The sequence below is a fragment of the Accipiter gentilis genome, chromosome 6, assembly GCF_929443795.1.
Source record: "Accipiter gentilis chromosome 6, bAccGen1.1, whole genome shotgun sequence".
NCBI lineage: Eukaryota > Metazoa > Chordata > Aves > Accipitriformes > Accipitridae > Astur > Astur gentilis.
In genome coordinates, this window is record NC_064885.1 from 40110556 (window position 1) to 40137712 (window position 27157).

The window sequence follows — 27157 nt, forward strand, 5'->3', positions numbered from 1 at the left end:
AAACCACCAGCCACATATTTTTGTTTTTGCTGTAGAAAAGCCTCTGCGTTTATCGTGGGGGAAAACAACTGTGAAGAAAGTACATCCTGAAAACTTAGAGGTCAGGGGCCAGAAGTGCTGTGAAGGCGTCATGGTCTCTCAGGATTTTCGGAGGGCCTCGCTCACGCCTTGCGGGCCCCATGGCTGTCGATGGTGTGCGTGGCGGCGGCAGCACGGGGTTTACTTGACGCAAAGGGGCTTTGAGGGTCAGCTTTAAACCCAGTGAGGGAAAAATTCAGCCGGAGGGAGCCAGGGGTGACGAGGGCCCGGCTTCGCTCCTCCTCAGCGATGGCTGGAGCGCGGAGCTCTTGGGTCGCGCATGGAAACTTCTGGTGGGAACGGGGACTGCAGAGCAGCCCTTGGACAACCCAGAGACGCAGGAGCCGGTGCTGGCCTGTGGGGTTTGAATTTAGCTCGATGCCAACGTGGCCTCACAGGCCCCGACTGACCGCCCCTGCCTCAGGCCTGCTGAGTAAACCCCCCCGTCCCCCCCCCCGCACGGAGTAGTCTCTCCCCGCTGCCCACCCGCACAGCCTCCAATGGACTCTCCTTCTCCTCACGCGGTCCGTGCGGCCGCCGCTGCCACGGCAACGGCGCACGGCGGGGCGGGAAGCGGCGGCGACGGCGGCGGCATCGCTGAGGGGAAGCGGGGCCGAGAGCGTACAGCACCGGTTCCCCGCGGAGGGGTGAGCCGCAGAGAGAGCCCCAGGCGGCGGCCAGGGAGGGGACGTTAGGTCCGGTGGGACCCGCGGGCGGACGCCCGAGCCTGTTGGCGGGGAGGGGGCGGCCCCGCCGCGGGGAGTTCTCCTCAGGGGCGAAGGTTCCCGCCCGAAGCGAGCGTGTCCCTCCCCGGCAGTTGCCGGTGCCGAGGGGCTGAGGGAATATTTGGGGACAGGTGTAAGCGGCCCTTGATTCTGCCTGGGAGTGCCCCCCGCCGCGTACCCTCACAGTTTGAATTTGTATTCCTCCTCTACACTTTTCTCTTAAATTTAAATCTTCCTGCCCTCCCTTACGGCTTTCTGGTTTTAGGTTACAGTTCTAGGCAGTTTCCTTCTTCCTTGTCCTTCCTACCTTTCGTCAGTCGGTCTTCTTGAAAAACAGAGCCATCGGTAACGAAACAAACAAGAAAAGCCCGCAGCTTTGACAGCAGGGCTTTTTTAATCCCCCCCCCCCCCTTTTTTTTTTTTTTTGTCTGCTCTCGTGCATTATTCCTCGAGCTGTCGTCTGGACTGACTGAAATCTATAAGAGTTGCTTAGCAGAGACTAGAGTTTGATAGAAGCATTAAAGGCAAGTACCGACTTTGCTCCATTTATTCACCTGTCCTTATCCCCACCTGCTCCTTCACTCTCTCTGCTTGCTTCTGGGCAATGCTTCTGCAGGAGTTCATAGGGCAGTTATTGTAGCTGTATAATGTGGATGCTAAGGCATTTATCTCATAAAAAATACTTGGTAATGTGTTTTGATTTTTTTTTTTTTTAGCAGACTGCTTGGAGAGAGCCATTCTGCTAGTCTCTTTTGTGTTTGAAGTTACTTAAAAAGTAGTTGAAATCATAATTTTTGGTTAAACAGTGAAGATGCACAACTGGTAGAAATAAGCGTTGACTTTGCTGAATCAGTGAGACTACATCCTTCCAACATGTGACAAAATTGCTAAGTGTGGGGAAAATAATTTAGGGAAAGTATTATTTAGCTGTTTTAATTTGGTTTTTGTGATCTTATTTTATGCATGTTGCATGGCATTAAACATAGAAATGGATAATTTGTCTAAAAATAGAAAATGAAGTTTGAAATGGTTGATGCCACAGGTGTTGGGGCATGGAGAATATGAGTTTATCCCAAGAGACTGAGATTACATTAGCATACCTGACTGCTGGATTTAGACTAGCTGTTTACAAGGCAATCAAAGTTTGTCTGGTGGTTGTTTTTTTTATTGCAACTTTTTTTTTTTTAATTGCTAACTAATGAAATGATAAATGGAATTGTCTGGAAGGACCAGAAGACTCAGAGTGTCAGTTGATGTAATTAACAGTAAATGGGTGGAGAGCAATGCTAGACCAATTCTTTGTTACACTAAGAATTCTTCCTCAAAGGAAATAGTTTGGTTTGAATTATTGGAAAGAGGATAGGACTCAGCCTAGCATGAAATCCATGTTCATGGTTATGATAATTGGATGTGAGCTATTACATATACAGTAGTATCCCTTTGGATTTTATGGGTTTATTGATGTGAGAAAGCTGTTGGAGTTTAGTCTGTTCTAGTTAAACTCCCATCGTCTGAAATAACCTGCACCCATCTTCAGCTGTCTTTAAGTTATAAAGCTATCTTTAAATTGATTAGGAAGAAATTTAAGCTAAGTGGAGATACAGGGTATATGGACTTTGTGTTCATTTAGTTATGCAGGCTTTAAAATTAAGTTGACTTAAATTTCATTTAGCAGAAACACCAGTTTTTGTTTTGTTTGGTTGCCTTGTATATCCATTAGCAGCACTGAGGGATCAGCTGGAATGATGAAATTTGAGTACTAGTGTGTGTAGAAGAGCAGGCAGAAAGGCTGTGGATAATTAATGCTTGATTTATTTATGTTGATGAGTTGCTTTACTGTTTGCCTCACTGGAAAATTCTCTTCTGTACTAGAAAAAGAAAAGGGATTCATTAAACAAAAAGCACACAGAAAAAGGAAACTCTTGTCTGTATTTAAATTACAAGTCTGTTTCCAAGTACGGAGTTTGTTCTGAGGAGTTTGGGTTTGCCACATTAGTCCTTGCCTTTGGTGGACGTCCCTGGCAGTCCTGACAGCCCATCTAATGGGTAGTGAAGGATGCCTTACAAGCTAAGGGTGCATATTTCCCCAAATAGGGTGTGTTTAACTTTGAATGTTACAGTCTCAGTGTTTAACAGCTGTTCTTATAAAAAATAGGATTATGGTCTAATAGCTGTTAAATGAATTCATGTATTTTTTCAGAACAATTCAGGTTTTTGATCTCCTTCTGTCTATCTATATACCCTGTTATAGGTAACTTGATGTTTTTTTCCCACCCAATATTACTGTATTCCCGAAACTTTGTAGATGATACTATCACAACTTTTAAATTACCTCTTTAAATATTTGCTTCCAGTGGAATATGTTAAAAGTTTATTAAAAAAAAAAAATCGTTTACATGAGTTAACTACTTTTCCTACTTGAGCTTGGTATGTTGGCTTCTGTTGTTTACCTCCATTTTTACTATTATGTAGAATTTGGGCTACATCAAAACCAGCGTGTTATCCCTACCTGTCTAGATGCACTAGTCCTGCTAGCACACGCTCGCCAATAGAAGAACCTTTTTCTATTCAAACTTAATAGAATCTTGTTTTATCTTAGAATGTGATAAAAGAATAATTGTTTCAAAATGATAAGGAAGAATTGAGTGCTTGGTTTTTCTGGCATGGTAAGAACATGTTTTGTGCGCTGTCAGCACAGCATTTCTGTCAGCACTGAAATGTCATTGCTTTTAGGTTCTGTGGCACCAGATGTTTTAACTGTTTGTAATGTGCCACTGACAAGCATTTTGCCTTGTGGACTGACGTATTATTTGGACACTTTTTAACTGTATTAATGGTCATTTTCAGGTTTATGTGCAAACAGGCAGCTCTGCTTTTGCTCTTGAGCTCAGTTATACGTTTGATGTACTTCAAGTACTAAGCTTCTCCGTTTCAATTAGGTCCTGCTTTCAGCTGGAATCTGATAGCCAACAGTTGAAGAACTGTTTCCAAACATCCTGTCAGCTGTAAGTCTCTGGACTTTTTCTTTTCCTTATGTATCCCAGCAGCACAAGTACATGTTCAGCTTTGGCACTGTACTTGAAATCGAGTGTTGGCATGTTTCTTCCAGCAGCCTGCTTAGCCTGTACTAGTTACACTGCAAACATTCTAACGCAGGGAGGGTATGGATGTTAAGCTTCAGTTTGGCCTCTGTGCCGTATGAACTTGTTTGTTGGAATATTGCCTTTAAAATACCACTGGCTTGAAGTTTTGAGAGTAGGGAATAACTTTGTTCTGTGAGTTATTGTATTCTTTTGTATCAATTTGTATACGACAGAAGGCATTTATCTCTCCAAATCAGTTGAGATGGTTTGACTTCATAGCTATTCATACAATTTTCTGCTTCTCTGTGCTTTCTATGGGTCTGGTTCAAGAAAGCTGTGTTTTATTTAATATTAAACTGCTTTCATTGAACTTTAGGGAATTGCCCAAATGAAACAGACAAGTAATCCTTTCCCCTGATATCATGAATGTAATAAAAAGTTTTTATTTCAGTTAAATTTAATTTAGAGTTGCTGTAGGATTTTATTGGCACTTCATATAAAGAAGTTCTGTGCTTCATTTGTCTCCTTCTATACACTAACATTTTGGTATTTGTCACAAGTTTTTACTGTTTTAATTTCAATTGAATTCCCATTTCAACAGGTTGCTAACTGTAGATCCCTGAAATTCTCTTTTTTAGAAGAGATTATACCGGGTATCATGAACATCAATGATTTTGTAGTACTCCCAGGCTCAAAAACTAGAACCTCGGTGAGATTAAAAGCAAAGTGAGTGCATTTTATCTGATTGTGATAGAGATGGTTTTTTCATCATTTTTAATAAGTTTCAGTGCAACATTAAGTGGAAGAGCTTATTTGTCTAAGAGCAAGAAGAATCATGATGTGTTTCTTTTCTAGTATTTTCTCTACACTTTTATCCTTAAGCCTTTCTTTTCTTAGGCTTTAATCTACTTTCTGAGTAAGGTACAGGTCTTATAACTCTGTATATCTAACATATGTACTTCGTAAACAAACAATACTAAAGAATTCACTGGGATAGTTTGTTTTAATACAGACACAATTGTGTCAGTTTTATGTTGGCCACTGTAAAGCTTATATTGGAGTAGCCATATCACTGTCAGCGTACGCCTCTGTAATGAGGTATTCTTGGGTCCAAGGAGCTTGCACCTGACCTGCCCTAAATTTTCCAGAACTGTTTTCAGTCTTGCTGGGAGATAGAAAGGTGACATGCCTTAAATGATGAATTTTTCAACTTTTTTTTTCTTGCTGCTTTAAACTTATTCAGATACCTTACTGTCTTTCATGTAATTTCTAATGAATATTTTACTCCTTTAACTCCCTCAGAACTGTCAGAGAATTGCAGTTGGAGAAAGTGCAGTTAGAAACAGAAACCAAAGAGATGGAGAAGAAATTACGGCAACTACAGTCAAACATGAGCAAAGAAAAAGAAGAGAGAAGGTAAGTTAAACTTCTGTTTCAAAAAAAGGAATCCAATGAGATGTTCCCTCCACACCTCCCCCTGCCCCAGATGGAATCTCTTGCAGAGTTTGGAATTCACAATAGTGTTCACTCTCTTCAATCTTTGGTTGCTACCCTATGACTTTCTTCTTCTTAAGCTCCTGTGTGGCAGGGATTATTTATTTTTTTATTTAGGAGTAAATGAACAAATCCTTCCTGACAGGGATATTCCTTCAGCGACTGAGATCGCTTTTCCTCATTTATTCCCTCTTCTCTCTTTTTGCCCTGTCTGACTGGATTTGTCACTTTAGTTTTAAAGCAGGAGAGAGAAAGTAGTTTCTCCTGCACTTTTTCAGTCTTATTTCTGAAGTTTCTAAAGAGGATGCTGTTCTTAATATTGCTTTGATCCTGTTTTGCATATATCTGTGTAGCTTCTCAGAAAAAACATTTTCTGTATGATGGAAAACATGGCTGGGAAAGTAAGTATAATGTAATGAAGCAAGTGCTAGGGTGGCAGTTTAAATCTCTCAGCTCTGTTACTGGCTCACTCTTTTAGCAAATCTCTGCAACATCTGTTTCCCTTTCTTTGTATTTCTGCCTGACATACTTTGTCACTGGAGATACAAGTGCCTTGGATACCTCGGTGCCTTAGTCTTGGTAATGCTGAGAGCCTGCTGTTTGCAGCTCTGTAAACTTTTGCTTGAGCTTTTGAGGCAATGTTTTCCATGTAGTGCGTGGCACTTTTCCACCGTATTGTTCTCGTGCAGTTGTTCTTGTATTGTTCTCATGGCCTTGTACCTGCAAACCCTGATAGTGGTGTTGTGGTGAATTCAAATGACAGGGATCATTGGCATTTGCACCACTGGTGGGAAGATCATGCCTCTTCCCTCCTACATGTTTTTCTTACCCCTTGTTTTGTATACTTGAGTTTGTTTTGCTCTATGCTTGGTTTTCCGTAAAATGAAATAGATCAGTCATTTGAATACTTGCTAAATATTATGCAATAGTGCTATAAATATATGCAGTGTGCTAAAGCTGAAAATCACAGTTTAATCTCCCTTAGTCTTAAATTCTTCCCCACTGTTTTCCATGTTCATCACAGGAGTCAATATCTAAACTGATACTCGCTGAAATCTTAATTGTAGGTATGTGTTCCTGGCTTATTAAAAGATGCTGCATTTTAGCTGTGCTGGACGAATGCCCTAGAGTTAATTGGGACAATGAGGACTTATCTAAAGTGTACTTCTGTTACATTTTTGTTCTTCTAAAACCAAACTTAGAGAATTGATGGGATTTTCTTACATTTAAAAACTTAGACCACTTTGATGGTTTAAAAACAAGTACTTTCTTATACATCTGATGTATTTACTACTGTTAAAGTAGACATGAAGGAGGTTTCAATGGAGGGGAGGTATCTGGGTTTTGGGGAATTGATAATCCTAAAGACCAGTATTTTATTTTTGTGATGCTGTGTTCTTATTTAAAAACCTGAAGGAAAACCTTTATTCTTCTTTTGCTTACAGAAGACATAATTTCTAAGTTCTTTCTTGCTCTTGGTTCATAGGAAATCAAGTGCTTATCATTGGAAATCTGGACAGGCAGGACGAGTGACCATCCAAGCCCGAGTTTTGTCACAAAGCAAAGAAAACAATAATAAGGTAGTAAACTATCAGTATATTTGCACGTAAAGCTATTTAAAACAAAACTAGATTTAGAACTAGATTTATGCTACAGACATGGGCACTTTAAATACTGTAAAAATAAAAGGTTAAGCACCTTCTGAGTAAAATTTCTGGTTTTTTTATTTTTCCATGCCAAGCTTATGGTTCCCTTTGAGCTGGAGGAACATCAACTTCTGGTTGGTGATCTGTTGTTTTTTTAATTGCAATAGATAGCAAATTATCATTGCTTCCACAGATTTAATATTTTAAGAGTCTAATTTGTTAGTGATGGAAGTCATCAGGAGTCTGTCCTTCAAATGTCTGATGTCCATTATGAATCTGAAATACAAGGCTTCACATGAAGTTTTGAGTACAAGTTCTCTATCTTCATAAATAAAAGCTATGAGAAAGCCACACAACATTAAAATATACTACCGTTAAAGTTTTTTCTTTAACTCAGTCATTGTGTAATTGCAACTGCATTCACAGTAGAATTCACATATACTCTGTAGTTCATTTCCCCCCCCACTTCTGCATGTCCTGTTATCTTTATTATGATGCTTCTGGATTTCTCTCAGTAAGTACAGAAGGAGACTGAGAACCCAAGTTGCCGCTTGGCCCACAGTAGCTGGAAATGTCCTACATTCATCCCCGGAGGACTGATGGTAGTTAGTCAAGTGTGGGTTAAACAGACCTTTGAAGCATTCTCTTGAACAAGGACTGGACTCTGTTCTCTTGGACTGAGGCTGAATGCTTCTGAGTGTTTTAAAATGTGGATTAGGTTTATCAATTGACTCTTGTTCTATGTTGTCCTTGCTCAGACCTAAAAGGAGGGAGGTAGGACTTTGCTGCTAAATCACTGAATTTTTTTTTTTTTTTTTTTTTTTCCTTTTGTAATATACATAATGGGGTATTTTCCCCTTATTTCCTTTTGGAAATGGCTAGGGCAGTTTTGCTCAAACTCTCAAAAAATATTAAGGATAAGGCAGACGAATGGTAAAAAGTGGTGAAATATGTAAGCAGCTGAAGACTGGACCTTGTAGGGAGTGTTATCACTTCCAACTGTAATAACCTAGTCTTAATACTTAATTCTCTGGTGAATTAAATTCATCATTTTAATAGCTTAGGCTCTTGGCCTTGAGGCTTTATACATCATAAAAATAAGCATTAGGTGTATCTGTCATCAAATAATGTTCATGAGTGCCATTAAAATACCAACTGCGATAACAGAGCTTATGTTCTTTACTTGTTCCATGAATTAGTACGAAAAATCTGTAGGGGATCCCCAAATCCAAACTAATTCAACCTAGAGTTACTTCCTCTTTCCTTTAGCAGACATTGATGTCTCTGGAGAGGCATGCAAATTGGACTGAGTGGGTCATAAAAAGAGAGTTTTCTCTTTTTTTTTCTTTTTTTTTTTTTTTTTCCCCCCTGGAAGCCATGCTACATATGCTGTATTGAAATGAAAGCTGTTAATTAAGAGACACGATTTAAAACTAGCTAAAATAAAGCTGGTACAAGTCTGAAGAGAAAAACAGACAATGACTACTTCAGACTAAGCCATCGCAGTTGCTATTTGAAGTCTTTTGAAGCAGCAGCAGTTTGGTGTGAAGGTCTTCTCAGCCAACATGCTCAATTTCAATAAAATTGCCTACTTGCCTGTGAGTGGAGGAGAGGATCAGAATGAAAAGGTTTTCTTTAACCCACCTCTTTCTTTTTCCCTTTCCCTTTCTCTGAGACAAGTAACTCAAAGCTGTTACTACTTCAAAGACTTCAGATTTCAGCTGTGATGGCTAAGGAGAAGATGTGTGGGGGAGAATTTTCAAAAGGGCAAAATTAAAATGCCTGCAGATGCATAAGGTGGAGGCGGGGGAAGTGAGGATGCAGTGTGGACTCTGTAGGGAAAAACTGAGGAGCAAAAATGCTGAAAATTATTAGTTACTGGAGTGCTCAATCATGGAAGGGTAAGAAGAAGAAGCAGAAGGAAAACAAACTGACACCTTCCCACTGCAACAAACTATAGCTAGATTAATGTGCGGATTATATGTGCAGTAGACTTTGCTGGTGGACATTTGAGCTTAAGTCACTATGGTTATGAAAGTTCTGCAGGTCTATGCTTGTGGCAAACTCTTGCTGTGTACCTGGCTGGGCAAACGAGGACTATATCATTTCATGAATGGGAGGGGAAAGCGGCCATAAACTTAATGGCTGTCATGAGCAAAACATGGAGTTTTCTCTTTAAATACCTACTTAGCTATTTTCCTAGAAAGAGTAACATATTCTCTAAAAGTTACACTTTTATTCATTTTCATTAGCACTAGATATATATATAAAAAAATAAAAAAAATATTCTTTCATTTAGGTTTCTTCAGGAAAAGTGAAGTTGCAAATACTTAAGGAACAGATTCAAGGTAAACACATCTTTTTTACCTGAATAAAAACTCACAAACTTCTGGTAGAGTATCTGTTTCTTGGAGGTTGCTGCAATTAAGCAATAAAGAAATCAGAGGCTGGACTACTGTTTTTTTTTGTTTTTTTGTTTTTTTTTTTTTTTCTTTTCAGAGCCAGTGAAAGGACCATTTCAGCATGAAATGGCAAATGCTGTAACTCATGAAAAATCTGAAGTGAAGGGGATAGCATGTGGACTGTGTGAAATTAAGAGTGCGCTGCTGGTAAGTAAATGGTTTAAAAATTACTCTATAGCAACAGAATATAATGTGTATATATAGTAACTTTGTGGCAGTATCTAGACATATTATAAAGTGTAATACATTGTAAAATTAATTACTTGGGTTTTTCCAGGCTGTAAGCTGCGTGTGGTCTGCACAGACAAGCTATCTGACTTGGAATTCACTTCCAGGCTCCTTCATGAATAGATCTATGTATGGAAATCCATATGTGCATGCCTAAAACACAGGTGCAGGTCTAAATATTACACGTCAGCTTTTTGTATGTTAGCCTTTCCGTACAATGCAGTTGCATTGTGGTAGTCTGTGGAAGTCGTCAAACTAGCTGCCGCCGCCCCTTCTGTAAAAAGGAATCATTTTGATGGAAGTATTGCTGCTGCTTTGAAATGATAAAGTCGAAGAGCTCATTTGAACTTTTAGCCTTAGTTTTTCTTGTGAATTGAGGATTTTTGAATACCTTTCTTTTGCAGTTTGTTCTGCTGGGAAAAATAAGACTTCTTTGAGATGGTCAGCTTGAGGTGCCATATTGACTATTAGATGTGCAGCAACTTAAAAAGAGGAAAAAATTACTTAAATATTTGAGGTTAATTTGATCCTGCTTTATTTAAAAATCTTACCTTTCTGGAATTGAAATAATAGTTTTTCTCATCTGTTTCCCAAAATATGCTGGTGATATCCACTTTAATTCTAGGATTTCTCGCTGTGATAACTACTTAGTGAGCATAAGGTAAGGGGAGGTTTTATAGGCTGATCTGCCTGAATGGCAAGGAAACAGATTAAATAATTCTCTTACCAGAACTGTTATCGGTTCTTTAACAGGGAGTTTTTCTCAGCTGTGTTTTTATTAATTTGCCCAGCATGTCAATGTGACTGAAGACGGCTGATCTCTTAGTTAACTAAAGAACACTACCATATGATTAAAATAAGATGTATGGTTTCAGGCAAATAGGGCAAAATTGAGTAGTCCATGAATACTTTGTAATTTAAAATACTTTGATAAGCGCCAGGGCACATTTTTAATTCTGACTGCTTTCTGAGCTGGCACGTGCTGGCTATGTTAGGAGTGGAAATTAGTATTATCAAGTATGAGGTGATTTATATTTAATAGAGAGATTTTGCCTTTTAACGAGTATAAACAGGAAACCTAGCCTCTGAAATATGAGAGAGCCCCATCCTATTCAGTTTTTGAAGTACCTTGTGTAAATAGAGTAGTTCCATTGTTGAATAAGAAAACAACATTTTTATTCTAAAAAAAATAGCATTGTCTTACAAAGATTCCTGCCCCCTGTAATACATGCCACGATGTGTTTGTATTGCTTTTATGGCAAATTAAACCAGTTGGGGCTGCTAACACTCAAAACAAAAGGAACAAGTATTTTATTTTTGTGGGTCTTTTTAATGGTTTTCCTTAGGAAAAAGTGCCTGTGGATTTTAAATTTCTGTTAAGATTACCTGGCATCAAAGCCACCGGGATTTTGCTTCCTTTGATTCTTTGGGTGTGGGGTTTGTGGTTTTTTTTTTTATGTCAGACTGAACGCCCCCAGCAGTGCCAAGGGCGTGTTTTTATTTCGTGCCGGTTTTAAACGCGCAGTCCCGTCCGCACCGTAAATCCCTGTTTTTCCACCTCGTTTTGGCCGCCCCGCCCCGGCTGTGCGCGGGCTGCTGGGCCGGGGCCGGCCGCCAGGCGGCGCTGCGCCCCCACACCACGCTCCCGCGCCGGTGAGCCCCGCCCCCGGCCCCGCCCCCGGCCCCGCCCCCGGCCCTGTCGCCCTTGCCGCTCGTCCGTGTGCGTCTGGCAGAGCCGCTTTTTCTCCTCCCGGGTGTTCTGCTCAGACGTTCGCAGCAACGGGCGGGCTAGAAATCGTTACCTTTCTGGTGAATTGAGCTGCGATTTGCTTTCTCCTTAAATGCTTCCGCCTCCCCGCCCTTTAGGTGAAACTGTGCTTCTGAGTACTTCATTCCTGATCCCGGAAAGTCTCCCGAATAGCACCTGTAAGATTAAGACAAAGCTGGTGGGGAACAAGGCATTGTTTTAACGCTGCTTAGGTTACGAAGGGATTACTTGCACACTATCACATGTGACTTTCTTACTCAGTAGAAAGCTTTTCAGTTAAAAAAAGTTTTCATAGAAGCAAATAGCATAGCTGTTTTATTGCAATCTTTACTGAAAGGAAAAAAAAGACCATCAGGCTGTCTTTTTCTTGTGCCTGGATGGATTTTATACTTACGCATGCCTCATAGAAAACGCAGTTAAATTGAACCAATAGTAGTGTTATGTAGCTGGAAATATGTAACAAATTGCTGGGTCAGGAGAATTTTACACAGGCGCTTGGAAATATTGCTATTGGTATATTGTTTGAGGCTTTTCCAAATTGTTGGATGTTGAGCATTTTAGGAAAAACAAATTGTCAATACCAAAAATGGCCAAAGGTGTGTGTTTGTTCATCAAAGACAATTATATACCCCTGTGAGTCTATTTAACAGTCTGTGTTACTTGTAATTTAAATATAAGGAAGCTTGAAACTGAATTCCTGCTTATAATCGTGTCTATTCTGTCAGATGCCATTTTAAGCAGTCATGATTCTTTCATAGTTGGATTCCACTCACACAGGAATAACGTGTGATGAAAGTAAAATGTTACACAGTACAGTGGAAACTTAAGTTGTGTGTAATTTTATTATTCAGCTCAGTAATATTCAGTTTCTAACATACAACTTTATGTCGCATATCTGTTATGAAACAATAAAAATTTTATAATTAGGGTAGTAAAGATTTATCCTAGAATTATCATGCAACACTTAATTGTAACAAACTTAGGTTTCTCATGTGTAATATTTGACTGCATTTCATAAATAGGTTGTAAGAACTCTTTTTTTTTTTTTTTTTTTTTTTTTGGATGAAATGGTACATGCATTTTGGATTTTATCTGTAGGACAAACCCACTGTTTTCGTTCTCCTAACTTTATTCCAAATTTGATTTTGATAAATGGAATGATTTACTTTTTAAATGCCTTTTCAAATAGGTATTATTATGCTTGTTTTAATTTTCTTTCATTCCTGTGTTAATGATGACTGTTTCATAGCTGGACTTAATGAATCAAAGAGAAGCCATGTCAGGAACTTTTTGTGAAAAAATGTTTGGATTCATATTTCATTGTTATGATTACAAGGAATCCTTTATTGTGAGAATGCAAACTAATGTAAACGTAGAAAATGTAGATAGGGTCTTGACTGAGTGTAAGTCAATTTAACTATTTCAGTTCTGCTGTATGATATTTTCACAAAGGCAAATTTTACTTTTCAATGGCGTTACAGGATATATCATGCTGTTACCCTGCGAAAATTTATGTGATGATCTCATTCTTTCTTCCCAGAAATATAATCCTTTTAGTAATGCAGTAAATTGTTAAAGCTATTGGTCTGATAAATACATCCTTGTCAAAATGATCCTTGCTTATAGTATGTTAGTAGAAAGATTACATCATTTGATGGAAAAACTTCAGGTGAGAATTTAAGGCAGTTACAGAAGGATATGCCATGCGGTGAGCAATGAAAAGCCAGTGATAAATAATCTTTTTGGGATGGTGTGTTATCCTGACTTATGCAGTGGATATAAAAGTTTTTCCATGAGCTGTTTTGCATGGATATAAAAATATTTCACCACACACATCTAAATGCAGAGTGTTTAGCATTCTTTGTTTTTTTAATAGACTGTAGCAGATCTCTTAAACCTAGAACTGAAAACTGAGTGGTAGTAGTAGTAAGTTAACAGTGATAAATCTTGACATTTGTAATGCATTCTCTTTAGACTTTTTTTTTTTTTAAAGGGATAAGCCACTTATCTCATTTTTGGTGGTAAACAAACTGGATTGAGATTTTTCAAACTCATCTAGTTCTTTATAGTTTGGTCTTCCCTGGACTATTTTTTTTTATGTGTGAACTGGTATTACAGTTAGTCCCTTCAATGAACATTTTCATTTTGTTGACCTCTACAGGTATGCATCTGCCTATGGAAAAGCTTCAGTAAGCAGAGCTTCATTAATAAAGTACATAGTTCATAAATTTGTTTAAATGATATGAGCTGCATAAAACACCTCACTTAGTCTGTCCTGTGTAGTACCTGATGGAATACTTAGATTATTGAATTTTTGCTTACGTTTGGACACTATTGATTTTTGCACACTACTGAAATTATGTGCTTATGTCACCATTGCTCTTCAATATGTGGTTACCTACCTGCTTTTAATGTGCTGTTTGGTGGAATGTTTGAGTATGTTTATAATAAATCAATGTTTTCATAATGTTTCATGAACAGACAAAAGCCAATACACATGTTGGAAAATTAGAAGTTGTTGATCACTTCATCAAGGAAATAAATCTGAATGAATTGAAAATTAATCATGAGCAGAAGAAAGTAAATAGCAAGCATCAGGTCACATCAGACAAGTTTTCATCTCTGCTAGCATCAGAAGGCAGCGCTGAGGTAGTGTACAGTTTGGGAAAAAAAAATATTCTTTTTATTGTTTAGGATGTCTTAGGTAGAGTAGCCTTAGGTTTTTCCACAGTGTGCCAAGTGACGTATCGGGCTATCAGACTTGTATAGCCCATTGACCTCTGTTCATGTCTGTCGACATAATATCCATCCTATACGTAGGATGTGGGCTAACCATGGCTACTGCTTTCTGCCTACTAAAAGCACTTAAGTTAAATAGGTTTTTGTGGGCTTATAAAAACATTTTTGTTTTTCTTATGTTGCTCTTGGTACAATGTTGCAAGACCACATAAAAGATGAGTGATTTTGACTACCAGGGTAGCTACCTAAGCCCAGAAATCAGGGTGCTGCCTTTCTGTAGCTTGTACTAAAACCATTGTTGCTATTGTATGTAACTGGGAAGAGGATTATCATCAGAAGTGCTGTATTAATTATGTTGTGGAACTGATTTAGGAACTGTCCTCAGAATCAACCTATACAGGCCTTGAAAATCAGGACAAAGGATTATTAATAAATGGTACATTTAAAAAGGACGAACCTGCAGATTCTTTTCAGGAAGCTTTTCTCCAATGGAAAAAAGGTAATCGTGATCACAGGGAACAGCTGCATGCCACTGAGGTCCTATCAGGTATGATTTTTTTGGTTTTAATTGCATTTTAAAAAACTTAGAAGTCCGTTTTGGTGAGTTATATTTTTGATTAGTGAAGGCAGATGTTCTGTTAGAATTGTAAATGTTTCTGATTAAGTTTTCTCTCTGTGTTCCTTTCTAAATTAACAACCACCTCTGATTTTTTTTTTAATAATGTGCAGATCAATGTTTATCTCAGTTCTTTTAATGAACTGTGGCATTAGCTTGTTTCCCTCTACTTTTCTATGGCATTGTTTCTCACATGAGACTTTAGTGTGAACTTTAATGCTCAAGCATAAAGTCACAGCTTTTAACTTGAGACAAAGAATGTGCATGGCTCAGGATTTCATATGTTGTATCAAAGTAGCTTTTCTGCTTGCCTTCCATAGGCTCTTAATATTTCTTTGTCCCAGTGAAAAGATGCAATCAGTTGAAGTATGCATGGAAAAATATGAAAAAACCCTGTTGTCTGATTGGATTTATGCAAGCTAGTCTCTTTCTTCTAGTTTATGGATGGTTTTTGTTCCTTGTGTATTTTTGTACAAAAAGTACTATACTGATTTCTTCTTTTTTTTTTTTCTCCCTTCTTTCCTGTGATACGATGGGATTTGTATCTGTAGAGTCATGGATTTTCCCCCACTCCACCCCAACCCGCCTGCAATGTAGTAATCCTCCTTAATGTGAGAAGCTGTAATAAATGAGCTTTTACTGGCTACTCCCACTACTGACTGTGTTGTGTAAATACAATACTGCTGATCATTTAAATTTTGGAATTATTCAAAGACTTAGCTAGGTATAGACTACTAATGTGACATTCAAAAATAATGTAGTTACATAGCAAGTTTATAAATCTGATAGCTGTATATTTTTTTTTAAATAATGTTAATAGAATCTATGGGAATTTGTGAAGTACAGACCAACCTTACTGTTATGAAGGAACCTATCCAAATTGAATTCAAGAAGGATGGCCTGAGCTACATGGAGAAACTCTTGCTTAAGAAATACAGAAGGTATTGTTGAAGTTGCTGGTACTAATGGAAGAAGTCAGAAATATTTAATAGCATTAACAAAAATTCCATTGAAACTTTTTAAATATTAGATATATTATCAAGAGTTAAGGTGACTATATACACGGTGCTTTATTTTAATAAAATAGCCATTTAACCAGACTTGATAACTTAATATTTCAGAATTACTGCAGACGTAGTATTTGGAGGGATTCTCTTTGCTGTCAGTGTATTGTAGAATTTGAAATCTGTTAGTGATACTTGGTTGGTTGCTTTGGGGGCATTTGCTACAAAATTTTTATAGAGTAAAGCAAGTATGATCTTCAGGATACTTTTATAAACATTACAGATTGTCTTGTTAGTCCCTGAGGTGCGAGGTCATCTCAGTGAAGTTAGGAGGAGTTGCTGCTTTTCAGCAGCAGTTAATACTACTGCAGTAAGTAGTGTGGTGGGGTTTTGTTTGTTTGTTTTTTAAATGACTGTGGTATTCTATATTAAAAAAAATGATGACATTTAAAGATTGATTTCTTTTCCTTTTTTAGAACTCCTGTTGATCAAATTTCTGGTAGTTTTATTAAAGATTTAAGGCCTGTGCAAACACAGGGTCTACATCAGTCTGTGATTGGAGGAGGAAGAGAAGGAGATGACGATGATGTCAATGACTTAACAGGTATAATAGATTTCTGTTTATTGAATCTAACTATTAAATACTGTTTCTTGAGGGTTTTTTTTTTTTTTGCTATGATTGCTGAACAGTTATATACTTAAGCAGTTTCTGCTTAAAGTAACAATAATGAAATAAATTTATGGTACTTCATAATAAATAAAAAGGTTTCATTTGTATAAGTGTATCTTGAACAGGAGAAAATGAAATGCATCAAATTAATTATATTTCATAGTTGAAGAGGTGAAGAGATATTGGACATCTGTTTTTAAAGAGGAAGTACCCAACACTATTTCTGAAAGTGCAGAGTCCTCTCTGAAAATTGAGTTCCTTGATGATGTAAGTATATAATAAAGGACTTCATGAATCTTCACAGTGATCTGAAGTGTTTTGTTTAAATGTTGATCTGTTAAATATTTAAAGTAGTAACAGTTAAATAATTTCTAATAAAAAAAATATTGGCGCGTTGATTGTCTTTTCTGTACATATGTGGAAAACTGATCTTTCCAAATGTTCCCTGTAATTTTTTCTTGTGTCCAGGGATCCTTACTATATAGAAATTATATAAAAATAAAATCTGCAGGCTTTTAATCACTTGAGTTGATGTTGGTGTTTTTAATTTATTTTAATCTATTGCTGATTATGTTTTTTGTTTGTTTTTTAATTAGTCTTATGGCAAGGACTTGGAGAAATCATCAGACTTTTTGGAGATGGAGGCTGGGGCAATGGGAATGAATAAGCAAGAAAAAACTGAACCACTCAAGTATTGTGGAAGGTATCAGAAATGCAGAGATTATTTGGAAGAGAAAGGGGAATAATCCTATCTTCTGATTTAGTTACATTCCTAAGAAACAGGTGCATTTTATCTGCAGACAGTCATACTTCATATGAAAGGGGAGAGTCCTTGATTCTAAATTGTTTTAAAGCATGGTTAAGATATACATCTTCTCATTCTTGGCGCAAGACGTGGACTGTGCCAGTAGCACAACACTTAGTTACTGCTTTCCCTTCCTTTACATTTCTTGCAAGATCATGTCTGCGATTTGCTGGTTTTTGTCCTTGAAAGTTTTTATTTGAATGACCTAATGATTTGATGACTAGTTTGTAAGACTGTTTAAGAACAGTTTGGCAGTTAACAAGCACACGGCAGGTTTACTGTTAAAGTTAGTGAATAGTAAGTTTGTATCTTCGAGCCTCCAAGGTATAGTAATTGCCTGTGACTAGAGATGCATAACTTTGAAATTTTTGTATTTTGTTTGCTTGATCACTCCAATATTAAACCATGTGAGATACATTTCTTTATAAGTGTATGTCCTGAATTACAGGTAGAATTGCTGTTTTGTATGCTCTTATCTCAGTAGGAGCAGGGAACAGCATACAGACAAGTCTAACTGGTCAGTGTTGTGTACTTTTAAGATACTCTCACTCGACTGATCTTGTAATTCCAGGCAAAACTAAGAGTTGTAATAATTAATGACACATGTGCAATTCTTCTGATCTCCCAAAATTGATTTATGATTAGATGTGATCTGTTTTGTTACATTTTATTCTTCTGGTCTTTCCTCCTTCCTCTGTTTCAAAGTGGTTTAGCAGTTGCAGATCGAAACAACACAGTGCAAGACCTTTTGCAGAGAGAAACTGTAGGCATAATGAGAAAGTCATCTTGTTATTTAACGTCCATAGCTGACACTCAGTATTTTTTACCTCTTACTCTTGACAGAAATCCTGTTTCTTCTAAAGAAGTTTTTCAAGGTAAGTTTTGAAAGTACAATATACATAAGTGTATACAGTTTTATCGTTCTCATATAGGAGGTAGTAGTCAACTACGATGTCTGTCTGAAAAAAATAATTAAAGATCATTAAATTATGTAGCATTCCCTGAGCTATGCAGGTCCCACAATTTGATGGGCTGCACAAGCTATTTTGAAATGATAGGCATCTGCTGCGACAGTAATCTGAGCTGTGAGCTCATGTTTGAGGGAGAAATTGCCCCAATATGAGTTGTATACTGAAAACGAGCCCGTCATAAAGCAGATGAAGTGATCTTACAAATCTCTTAGTTTATATGTACTGTATTAGATTTAGTGTATGTCTGTAATGCATGAGTGGTTTAGATCACTTAAAGAATTTGTAAAAGTGCAACTTAACAATTTGATGGCAAGGTTCACTCTATTACTTACTACATGGGAGAAACATACAAAGGAAAATCAAGCCAGAATCTGTTTTCCATGATTTGCACGTGATCGGAGATGCAAAAAGGTAAGGGAGACCGTCCTGTTGAGTCACGAAGTTCAAAATGGACCCCCTTGCTTTCTAAAGTCTTCCTCGGAGAGGAGTCTAGGTGTGGCTGGATCCAGACTTAGTCTCAGACTTGGTCGACAGTTTATGTCTAAAAGATTATATGTGCACAAGCAATCCTCTATATCAGTTAGGATTTCAATGTTTAGCATGCTATTAATCACTTACTAGTCTGTCCAGTGTTAGTTCGCTCTGAAGTTCGAGCCCTCTGTTTCCTGAAACAGACTTTCAGGCATCGAGTCTTATAAAAATAATTTGATGGAGTGGTACAGCAGCACGATCAGCTCTAGCTGGGTGCCCTTACAGACTACTCACCCACCCCTCATGTATTCTTCATACTCTCCTTGTGCGCCTTCCATGTGCCCTTTGGTCCAATAGTGATTCTGGTCTGAGATCTTCTGACACCTTCTGACTCCTTATTGGATTCCTTCACTGTCTCCAGACAGCCTGTTTGTTATCTTGTTGAGTTGCAGGTGCTGTTGACAGTTGTAGCCTTTAAGCCTCCTTGTCTCCTGATTTACACTGACTCTGGAGGCCCCTGTTTTGACTAAGTAGGTACACGTTTAGTAAATCTAAGTGAAGTTTTAGAGCTTGTGGCCTAAGGCTTCAGCAAATCTAGCTACTCATGCTAAGTAAGTAAAGCTAAGCAAACACCATACTAACACAACGTTACAACTTTTAGTGAATCATTCTATTTAAAACTTACTTATTTAAGCTAAACAACTCATATCTCTTAACACTGAGAGGCGTCCCTGCTCAAGGGGAGAATTGCCTGGCGTGCAGTCTAGTTGCTGTCCAGGGAGAACTCAAATTGGGCTCATCCAGCGATCGGTCGCTGGTAAAAGATCTTGCTGCTGGAGATCACTGCCATGCAGCCACGCTGCCTGACAGGGAGAGCTCAAAGAAGGCTCACTTAGGCTGTCGTATTTGTGGGATAAAGTGGTTGGCTCGTAGTCATATTGCATACAATGGGGCAGGTATGCACGAGACTCCTCGTACACACAATTTTCACTGTGCCTCTCTGCTCCTCGGTGGGTTTCTTAGAATTCTTGGCCTGGCTACGGCTCAGGCCTTTACCTGCTTTGGAGCCTGTACCAAACTGCTGCTGGTTTGGTTAAGGGGGGTTGACTCTATCCGTCACAACAGCATGTGTCCTTTTTATGTAGAAAAATGCTTTTAGGTTGAGAAACTGTATAAATAATTACCTGTTCTTCATTAAAGATCATCATTTGTGTGTAAATATTCCAGTGCCTGTTGCATGTCAGTGAAATCACTATGAAAGTTCGGCAGCTTTATTCTGTGGCACACTTAAGGGGTCCCAAAGATCTTACTCTGTGTCCTAAAAGTATGTAAAATACATTGTCACTTTTTTAATATTAAGAAATAAGTTAGAATGTAAGGGTAATTAATTTTTTATTCTTGCAAGTACTGAACAATTGCTCCAGCACTTCAGGACCTAGCCCTTGTTCTCTTTGTGCTTAGTTCAAGAATCTGCTTATTTAAGCCTTCAGATGTGATCAAGCAAATAAGAGCTGACTAATGAGATGTGATTTATGTGCTGCTTGGGCACAGGATAAAAAAATGAAATGGCTATGTCTTGTATAAACAAAAAAAACAGCTTGCAGAATAATTTCCAGCCTGATAGTATGTATTTCAAACCATTATACTACTTTTAAAGAAATTCTATGAAATTGCTACTATTGCAGTTCTTATCTGGCTCTGGTTGGATTATAGCATTCAAAATGTAAAAAAATTACATTAGCATGAAGTAGTAGTTGGAAACGTGTTAAGATTATTATCAAGATATAATGTTTTCATAGACAATGATGTACAGGAACATACGCATTAGATACGGAACTTGTACTACTGCCTGGTAAGTCTAGTCTGTGTATGTTGGCATCTCTGGATATTAGGCAGGAAGCTAATGAAAGTTAACTGTTCTTATTTCTAATTTTATGGCTTAGGGATAACCTCAATGGAGGTTTCATGTTTTAATTTCATGAAGAAAATACAGTAGGCTTGCAGGTTATAATTCATATTCATTTTCATTAAAAAAAATCCGATTTTCATCATTTTTACTGTACTCTTGTAGAAAAAATGGTTGTCTGCAGTCATCTTGAAAGAAGTGCAATGCAAAAGGAGAGTGTTAAACTAAAGACTGTGAGAAGATCACATAGCTCCTGTAAACTACCTGAGAAGATTTCTAACCCTACTGAACTAATGAGCAACAAATATCTCCTTGAGACACAGCTGCAGAAAAACAATAAAGATTCACAGGAACTGGACAGCATCTGCAATAGTCAGAGTTTGGTTTTGCCTGTAATTACAGAGTCTTCAGTGGTAAAATACTGTATCTTTGATTTCTAAATAGATAAACTATGCTGCTTAATCTACTTTCCCAGTTTAGCATGAGGCAACTTACCATGTTCCTGAATCAATTGAGAGATAGTGGTAGTTGTATGCTTACCATGAAATACTCTACCACTTTTCCGCATTCTCTTCCAGAACCCCCTTCCCAAAGCAATCACGAGTATAGTTTTAATCAGAAGATTGTCACTGCCTACCACATTTCACATATAGGGGATGAAGGCCTCTGTGCTTTCCACTTTGTATTGTCGGTCTTCTGTTGATGTTGAAAAAAAGCAAAAGAAAGAACAGACTAGTCTTAGACAAAAAAAAAAAAAAAAAGATGTGTTTTGGGGGAGAAAGCGGCTCTTCCCATATTAGCATCAAGGTCACTTCACCTCTCGATTGAAGGTAGATACTCTTATCTAACCTAAATTATTAAATGTTCTTTTGCTGAAAATAAAACTGAAAGCAAAAAGTCATGGGGAGGGTTGGGACATTAGATTTGGATTTAACAGTAGATTTTTGTTAAACAGTATTACTTTAGCTGATGTACACAAACATAAGTGAAGACAAAGAAAAACTGCTTTTCATGTCCACAGTGGAAGAATAGACTCAAACTCCCACAACATCAGCAACTGAAGTTTATAGGATTTTAAAGCGTATATCATGCAAACCCCATCATCCTTATGAATATCTATTACACCAGGCTATCAGAATCATTCCAAGTTCTATGAAATGAGCATTTTATTAATATAAACTTGCAAGGGCAACTTATGAAATTTCCTGGTCCTTTTCCTGTTTCTAATATCTTTGTGTTTTATTCAAGTTTCAGGATATAGCCAAAAGACAGAAATCTGTTTCTACACGGTACTGGGGACTTGAAGGTTTCTTTATTGTAGGTACAAACCGTAAACAAGTAATGCCTGAAGCACGTTCTTCACTGTGTGCTGATTCTAGCCCTATGGATAGTTATATCCTGTTTCCAGGTAATTGTGTATGAATAAAATTCTCAAACAATATACATGTTTACCACTGTTGCTGTAAGACACCCTTCTCTTCATGTAACTTGGATCTAGCTTACTTTTAGAAGTCACTTTGGGATAACAGTCATGCCAGCACACACAACTGGTGCTGTGGAAGGATAAAGTAAACTTACTGCATTGAGGTAAATTACATCAATATAGTGCCATAGTTTTATATGCTTCTTTATATCCCCTGAGAATTTGGTTCCAGTAGGAATTTCTTCATTTCTTTGTGTATAATATACATCACAATAAATGCTTTTAATGGTCTATGTGAAACAACATGTCAAATGATTGGTGAACATGAATATTAATTCCATCAAGTATATCACTTGAATTCAAGCTTGTTACTGTGTTATGTATGATTTTTTTTTTTACATTATCTGTAGAAATTTTGTTGCATGACTTCTTTAAATCACACACATTAAATGCAGCAAATATAGTAACAGTAAATCCATATTAATACAAAACCTGCAAATAATTTCCTCTAATATTTTTAATTTCAGGAGAGGCAAAGTGGGTTACTGAAAGGAGTTTAAGTGAATATGCTGATGACTCTGTAGTTCAAGGTGTCTTAGAAAGTCAGCTAAATAGACCTTCAGGTGGTTTGGAGACTCAGAATAGAATTTCTCCCCTGATGGTAGCATGGAGGTTATACCCAGGTAAGGACAGCAACAGCTTTGAGGTCCTAGTTTAACAGGTTAATTTTTCTTATGTAAAATGTAGAGGCGCTGTCTGCAATGATTCTGTTGAATTTACGTCATTTTTATCTATTCATCTATGGATTTGTATTTTGGGTATAATGGCTTGTATACATGGCATTGTTTTCATAAGAATGAGCTTTTGAGTTAAAAATTATCTCTTTCCAGCTGTCACTAATAGTTTTTTTTTATCGTGCTTAGTTTCTACTCCTGCCTCTACCCCATTACTACCGTCTTATCTCGAATGTTTAAATAATAAAAACTGTCTAGAACAAGATTATATATTACTGTGTGTTTTGTAGTACCTAGTACAATATGGTTTTGATCTAATAAAAGATTTCTTCATGCTACTGAAATAAGTCTTATTACATGAACTATAAGAAACAAGGAAACAAGTAATGCATAACTGCATCTGCACTTTTTAGTTACTTTTCTCAATTTCAACTGTCTCCATTTCAAGGAATGTAGCTTACGTTATTTCTCTCATCTTAAGCAACCAGTTTGGCATTTTAATTTTAAAAACGCTATGTGCAGAAATTGAAACTGTCAATTTTGAATCTCGGAAACATATTTGAAAGTGTCTGTATTTTATTCATGTTGCTTTAAATTAAAAAAAGAGAGAACCAAAGTTTTAAGCTTTCTACACACATTCTCAGTCTCTCCCCTCCCCCAAACTTGTGCCATTTTGCATAATATTTAAATAATTTTTTTTTTTCTGAAAGATGCCCCTGAAGTATGAGGCGCTACTTCCCAGTATAATTTGTAAACTCTTTATTAACGTTTATTAATTCACAATCCTAAGCAAAATTAATAATCTGTTCTGATCAATTCATAATTTTAACTAGAATTCATGTCATTAATGAGCTGAGATGTAATTCTCTTCGTGTGTTTAATCCTGAATTATTTGAAGATGTGACCATTTCTGTTATTTCAGGGAATGACTTCAGAAGACCTTGGTCAACTAATGTGCTACGCTGTAAACCGACTGGAAATTGTCCAACAAACACACAGCCAAGACCAAAGAGTTCACCTATGCATATGTTTAGAATTGATACTGAGATATCAAAATACAAGTGCCTTGACAGAACTGAACAAGATGAGTTTCTTTGGGAATATAATGCTGACCAAGAAGCCCTACTTGCTCTGGAAAAAGAATTATGTAGTCATACAGGTAAGTGGTAAAACTGCATTTTTTTTCCTCATGCTTACAAGTAACATAATGAAAACAAGTAGCTATTTCATTTGCCTTTGCAGATCTAACCGATTTTGAAGCAAAAATATACTAAAGCGTTTGATGATGCAAGGCTCTTTTGTGGTTGAACAGTGATTTATTTCCATTTGATCATACTTTAACCTACCTTTAATTTAGTAGAAGCAAACTGTTTCACACAACTTTCTTAAGTTTTTTTTATCCCTTGCATTTTGTTGCAAAAAACCCTGCAGGATGTGATAGGTATTATTTCAGATCATACATTTCTTTTAAATAGGTATCCTTTCCTTGCATATTTAATAGTGAACACCTCAGGTGTGTTAGAAGCTGGATGTGATTTGATGCAAGGGTAGCAAGAAGGGGGAAGAGGTGGACGGGAAATTTTATAAATCTATCGTGACAAGAGTTGCCACTAGTAAGGCACAATAGACATTGTTTTACCTCTCATTTTGGGTTTGACTCAACCCCCTTTCCTCCATCTTTTTAAACCCATCTCCTTGTTTTTCGAGGGTAGGGGAGACGGCAGGCAGGCACGGTCAGTTGGTTATGGTTGAACAGAATGAATGAGTTCTGGTTTTGTTCTTTGAATACAGGAAAAAAATGATTCGGATGCTTCTGTTCCATCTCAATGAATGGATAGGTCAAGCATCTAAGACACTTCATGCCCTAAGCAGCCTTGATAGGCTGCATCTCTTAAGCTGTCATGTGGTCCCTCCCTTCTGAGTTGCTGTAGTACTTTTATATTGGCAGGTCCTAGCTATGATTCATTTTCAGGAAACAAAAGTATTTTGGATTCCAGAGTGTTCTATGTTTTAAAATATTGTTACCTTAGGTTTTGCTGTATTTTTTCACACAGCTCTTCTGAGGCTTCCAAATACCATATTTCAGGACAGCTGCCCTTCCATCAGAACCCATGTGTTTTTGGAAGAGTTTCTCTTGTTAATGCTTGAAAAATGAACATCCATGCTGAATATGCTCAGAGAATAGGGAGGGAAGTTCTTGTTGAACTGTCCCATTCTTTGTCTCCCTTTTCATTCCACTTCCTTCGAATACTTTTCACTTGCTTGTAAGTTCATAGCAGAGACTTATGTCTAGCTGGGAAAATAGTAATAATGTACTTGCATGTGTGTTGTATAAAAAGCATAGACAGTGACCCCAGTTGATCATCTTTTTGTATTGGTGGATGTGGGATATATCCTGTTACTCTGTTTTAAACATGTACTACATTCATTTGCTACTGTATTTTGAGGTTACGTAGGTATTACTGGGCCCTATATATAAGGTTTCACATTGTACTGGCATAAACATCTTGAAGCAAATCCTCTCCCTTTACTTCTAATAATACAGGAACCATATAATAAAAAGTCATAGTTTATTTGAGGACTTGTAGGTGACATCCTTCATCAGCTAGAGTTGTTTTGAGACTTTTAATGGCAAGTTTTCATTGATAATGTGAAATTCTTTAAAATGTATAAGGTGTAGATACTGTCGGGTTTTTGTTTATATTTGGTCCTGAAATGACCTAAAATATTTCAGGTCCTGAAAAACCTTACAGCTTAACTTCTGAAGATGTAACCTCCTCCAGCAGTCACTCGGAGAAGATATGTAGAAATACTACAGATTTCCATAAAAACCTGGAGCTAAAAGACCACAGCAGAGTTGATACTCTCAGGTAAGTTAAACTTGCTGAGTATGTTTTTATGGTATTGTAAAATGCTCAATATGCCAAACATCTTGCCAGAACTGAAATAAAAACAGTCTTGACTTTCTGATTGTACTTTACATGCTGATTACAAATGTCAGCATGATCTATTTTGTATCTTGGTGTTCTAAGCCAGCACTCTCAGGCAGCTCAGATTAAGAATTAAGCCACATATTTTGTTGTTGAGACTCCAAACTAAAAATTTGGGGATTATGTTTTCCTAATGCATTAGCTTTTTTTAATATACAGCACTGAGATTTATAAAGTATGTCTATTACAAATCATCTAAGTTCTTTGGTTGTAAGGTACCTTTAAAAAGAGCAGTTCTGAGCAGGTGAGCCAATAACACGTAACTCGCCATAGTCTATGATATATCTGTTATATTGTCTTGGAGACTAAGGAGATTACTGGAAACAAGGAAGTTCCACAATGTTCTGTCTGTCATTGGTTTCTTACTATGATCTCGTAACTAATAAGGGTCAGTGAGACACTGTGAGGTTAACTACATGCTATGAGAATATAGCTGATTCAGAGATTTGTGGTTGGTTAGGGTTTTTTTTTGTTTTGTTTTTTAATGTTCATAATATTGAAATCGCAGGTCAGTAGAAAACTAAACAATATTTGTAAATAGTGCAGGTAGTATAAATGAGACTCACTTTCCTAGCTTACCTGTTCTAGGATGTGGGATTTCTCTATTAAGGCACTATAGTGACAAAGTTATTTACTTCTTGTTTAAGAGGTGAAAATGTATGTGACAAAAACTGGGGAAAAATTAATATAGTAGCTTGTATGTATACTTGCAAAATATACAGCAAAAGCTATTTTCATGCCTTTTAGTTCTACATATGTGAATATATGTTGCTAAGGCTTAAAGCAGAGTAGCTTGAGGAATTTGAGCAGCTGAAAATCACTGTGATATGTTTCTTTTAAGGGGCTGGGATGAAAGCCAAATGGATGATGAGGAAGAAATTCTGGAGGATAAGCAACAGGTTCTTGCATTACAGTGAACATGCAAAGAACTTAATGTAACTTCTATCTTTGTGTATCATACAAAAACAAGAAGCAGACGAAGAGATGTCTTAAGTGCTGCTCAAGATATTATTTATTAAGGATTGTTTTGTAAAACTGTCAATAAAAAAAAATCTTAAAAATCCCTTGGTTTTGGCTCTTTTATTAATATGAAGAAGTAACAGAATAAAAGAAAATTGGTCTTGTGCTATTATTTTTTAGGGTTTTTTTATTCTTTAATTTTTGTTCATAAAAGGTTCCTTTGCCCTCAGATTGAATTTTATGTCTCCAAATGCCAAGCTGACCGGTAACATGCAGGAGGTGTTGATGGAGCGTTCTTAAATTGGCAATCTCAATATGGCCAAGTTTATATGGTGAGGTGCGTAGTAGAAAGAGTAATAGGTCCAGTGTACTTTACTCCTTATC

At 37.3% G+C, this 27157-nt stretch overlaps 1 protein-coding gene across 1 annotated transcript; it reads left to right on the forward strand.

The window, feature by feature from the left end:
* The first annotated feature begins 807 nt into the window (after positions 1-807).
* ZBBX (zinc finger B-box domain containing) lies at positions 808-26845 on the forward strand. Its single transcript, XM_049803580.1, has 20 exons — positions 808-1327; positions 3743-3808; positions 4525-4612; positions 5189-5302; positions 6867-6960; positions 9326-9374; positions 9526-9635; positions 13966-14133; positions 14596-14770; positions 15660-15780; positions 16320-16447; positions 16677-16780; positions 17110-17216; positions 18162-18193; positions 20832-21079; positions 21915-22074; positions 22617-22772; positions 23746-23982; positions 25558-25693; positions 26655-26845. The coding sequence occupies exons 3-20, from the start codon at positions 4545-4547 to the stop codon at positions 26728-26730; spliced, it is 2283 nt and encodes a 760-aa protein (XP_049659537.1). The 5' UTR covers positions 808-1327; positions 3743-3808; positions 4525-4544; the 3' UTR covers positions 26731-26845.
* The last annotated feature ends 312 nt before the right edge of the window (positions 26846-27157 follow it).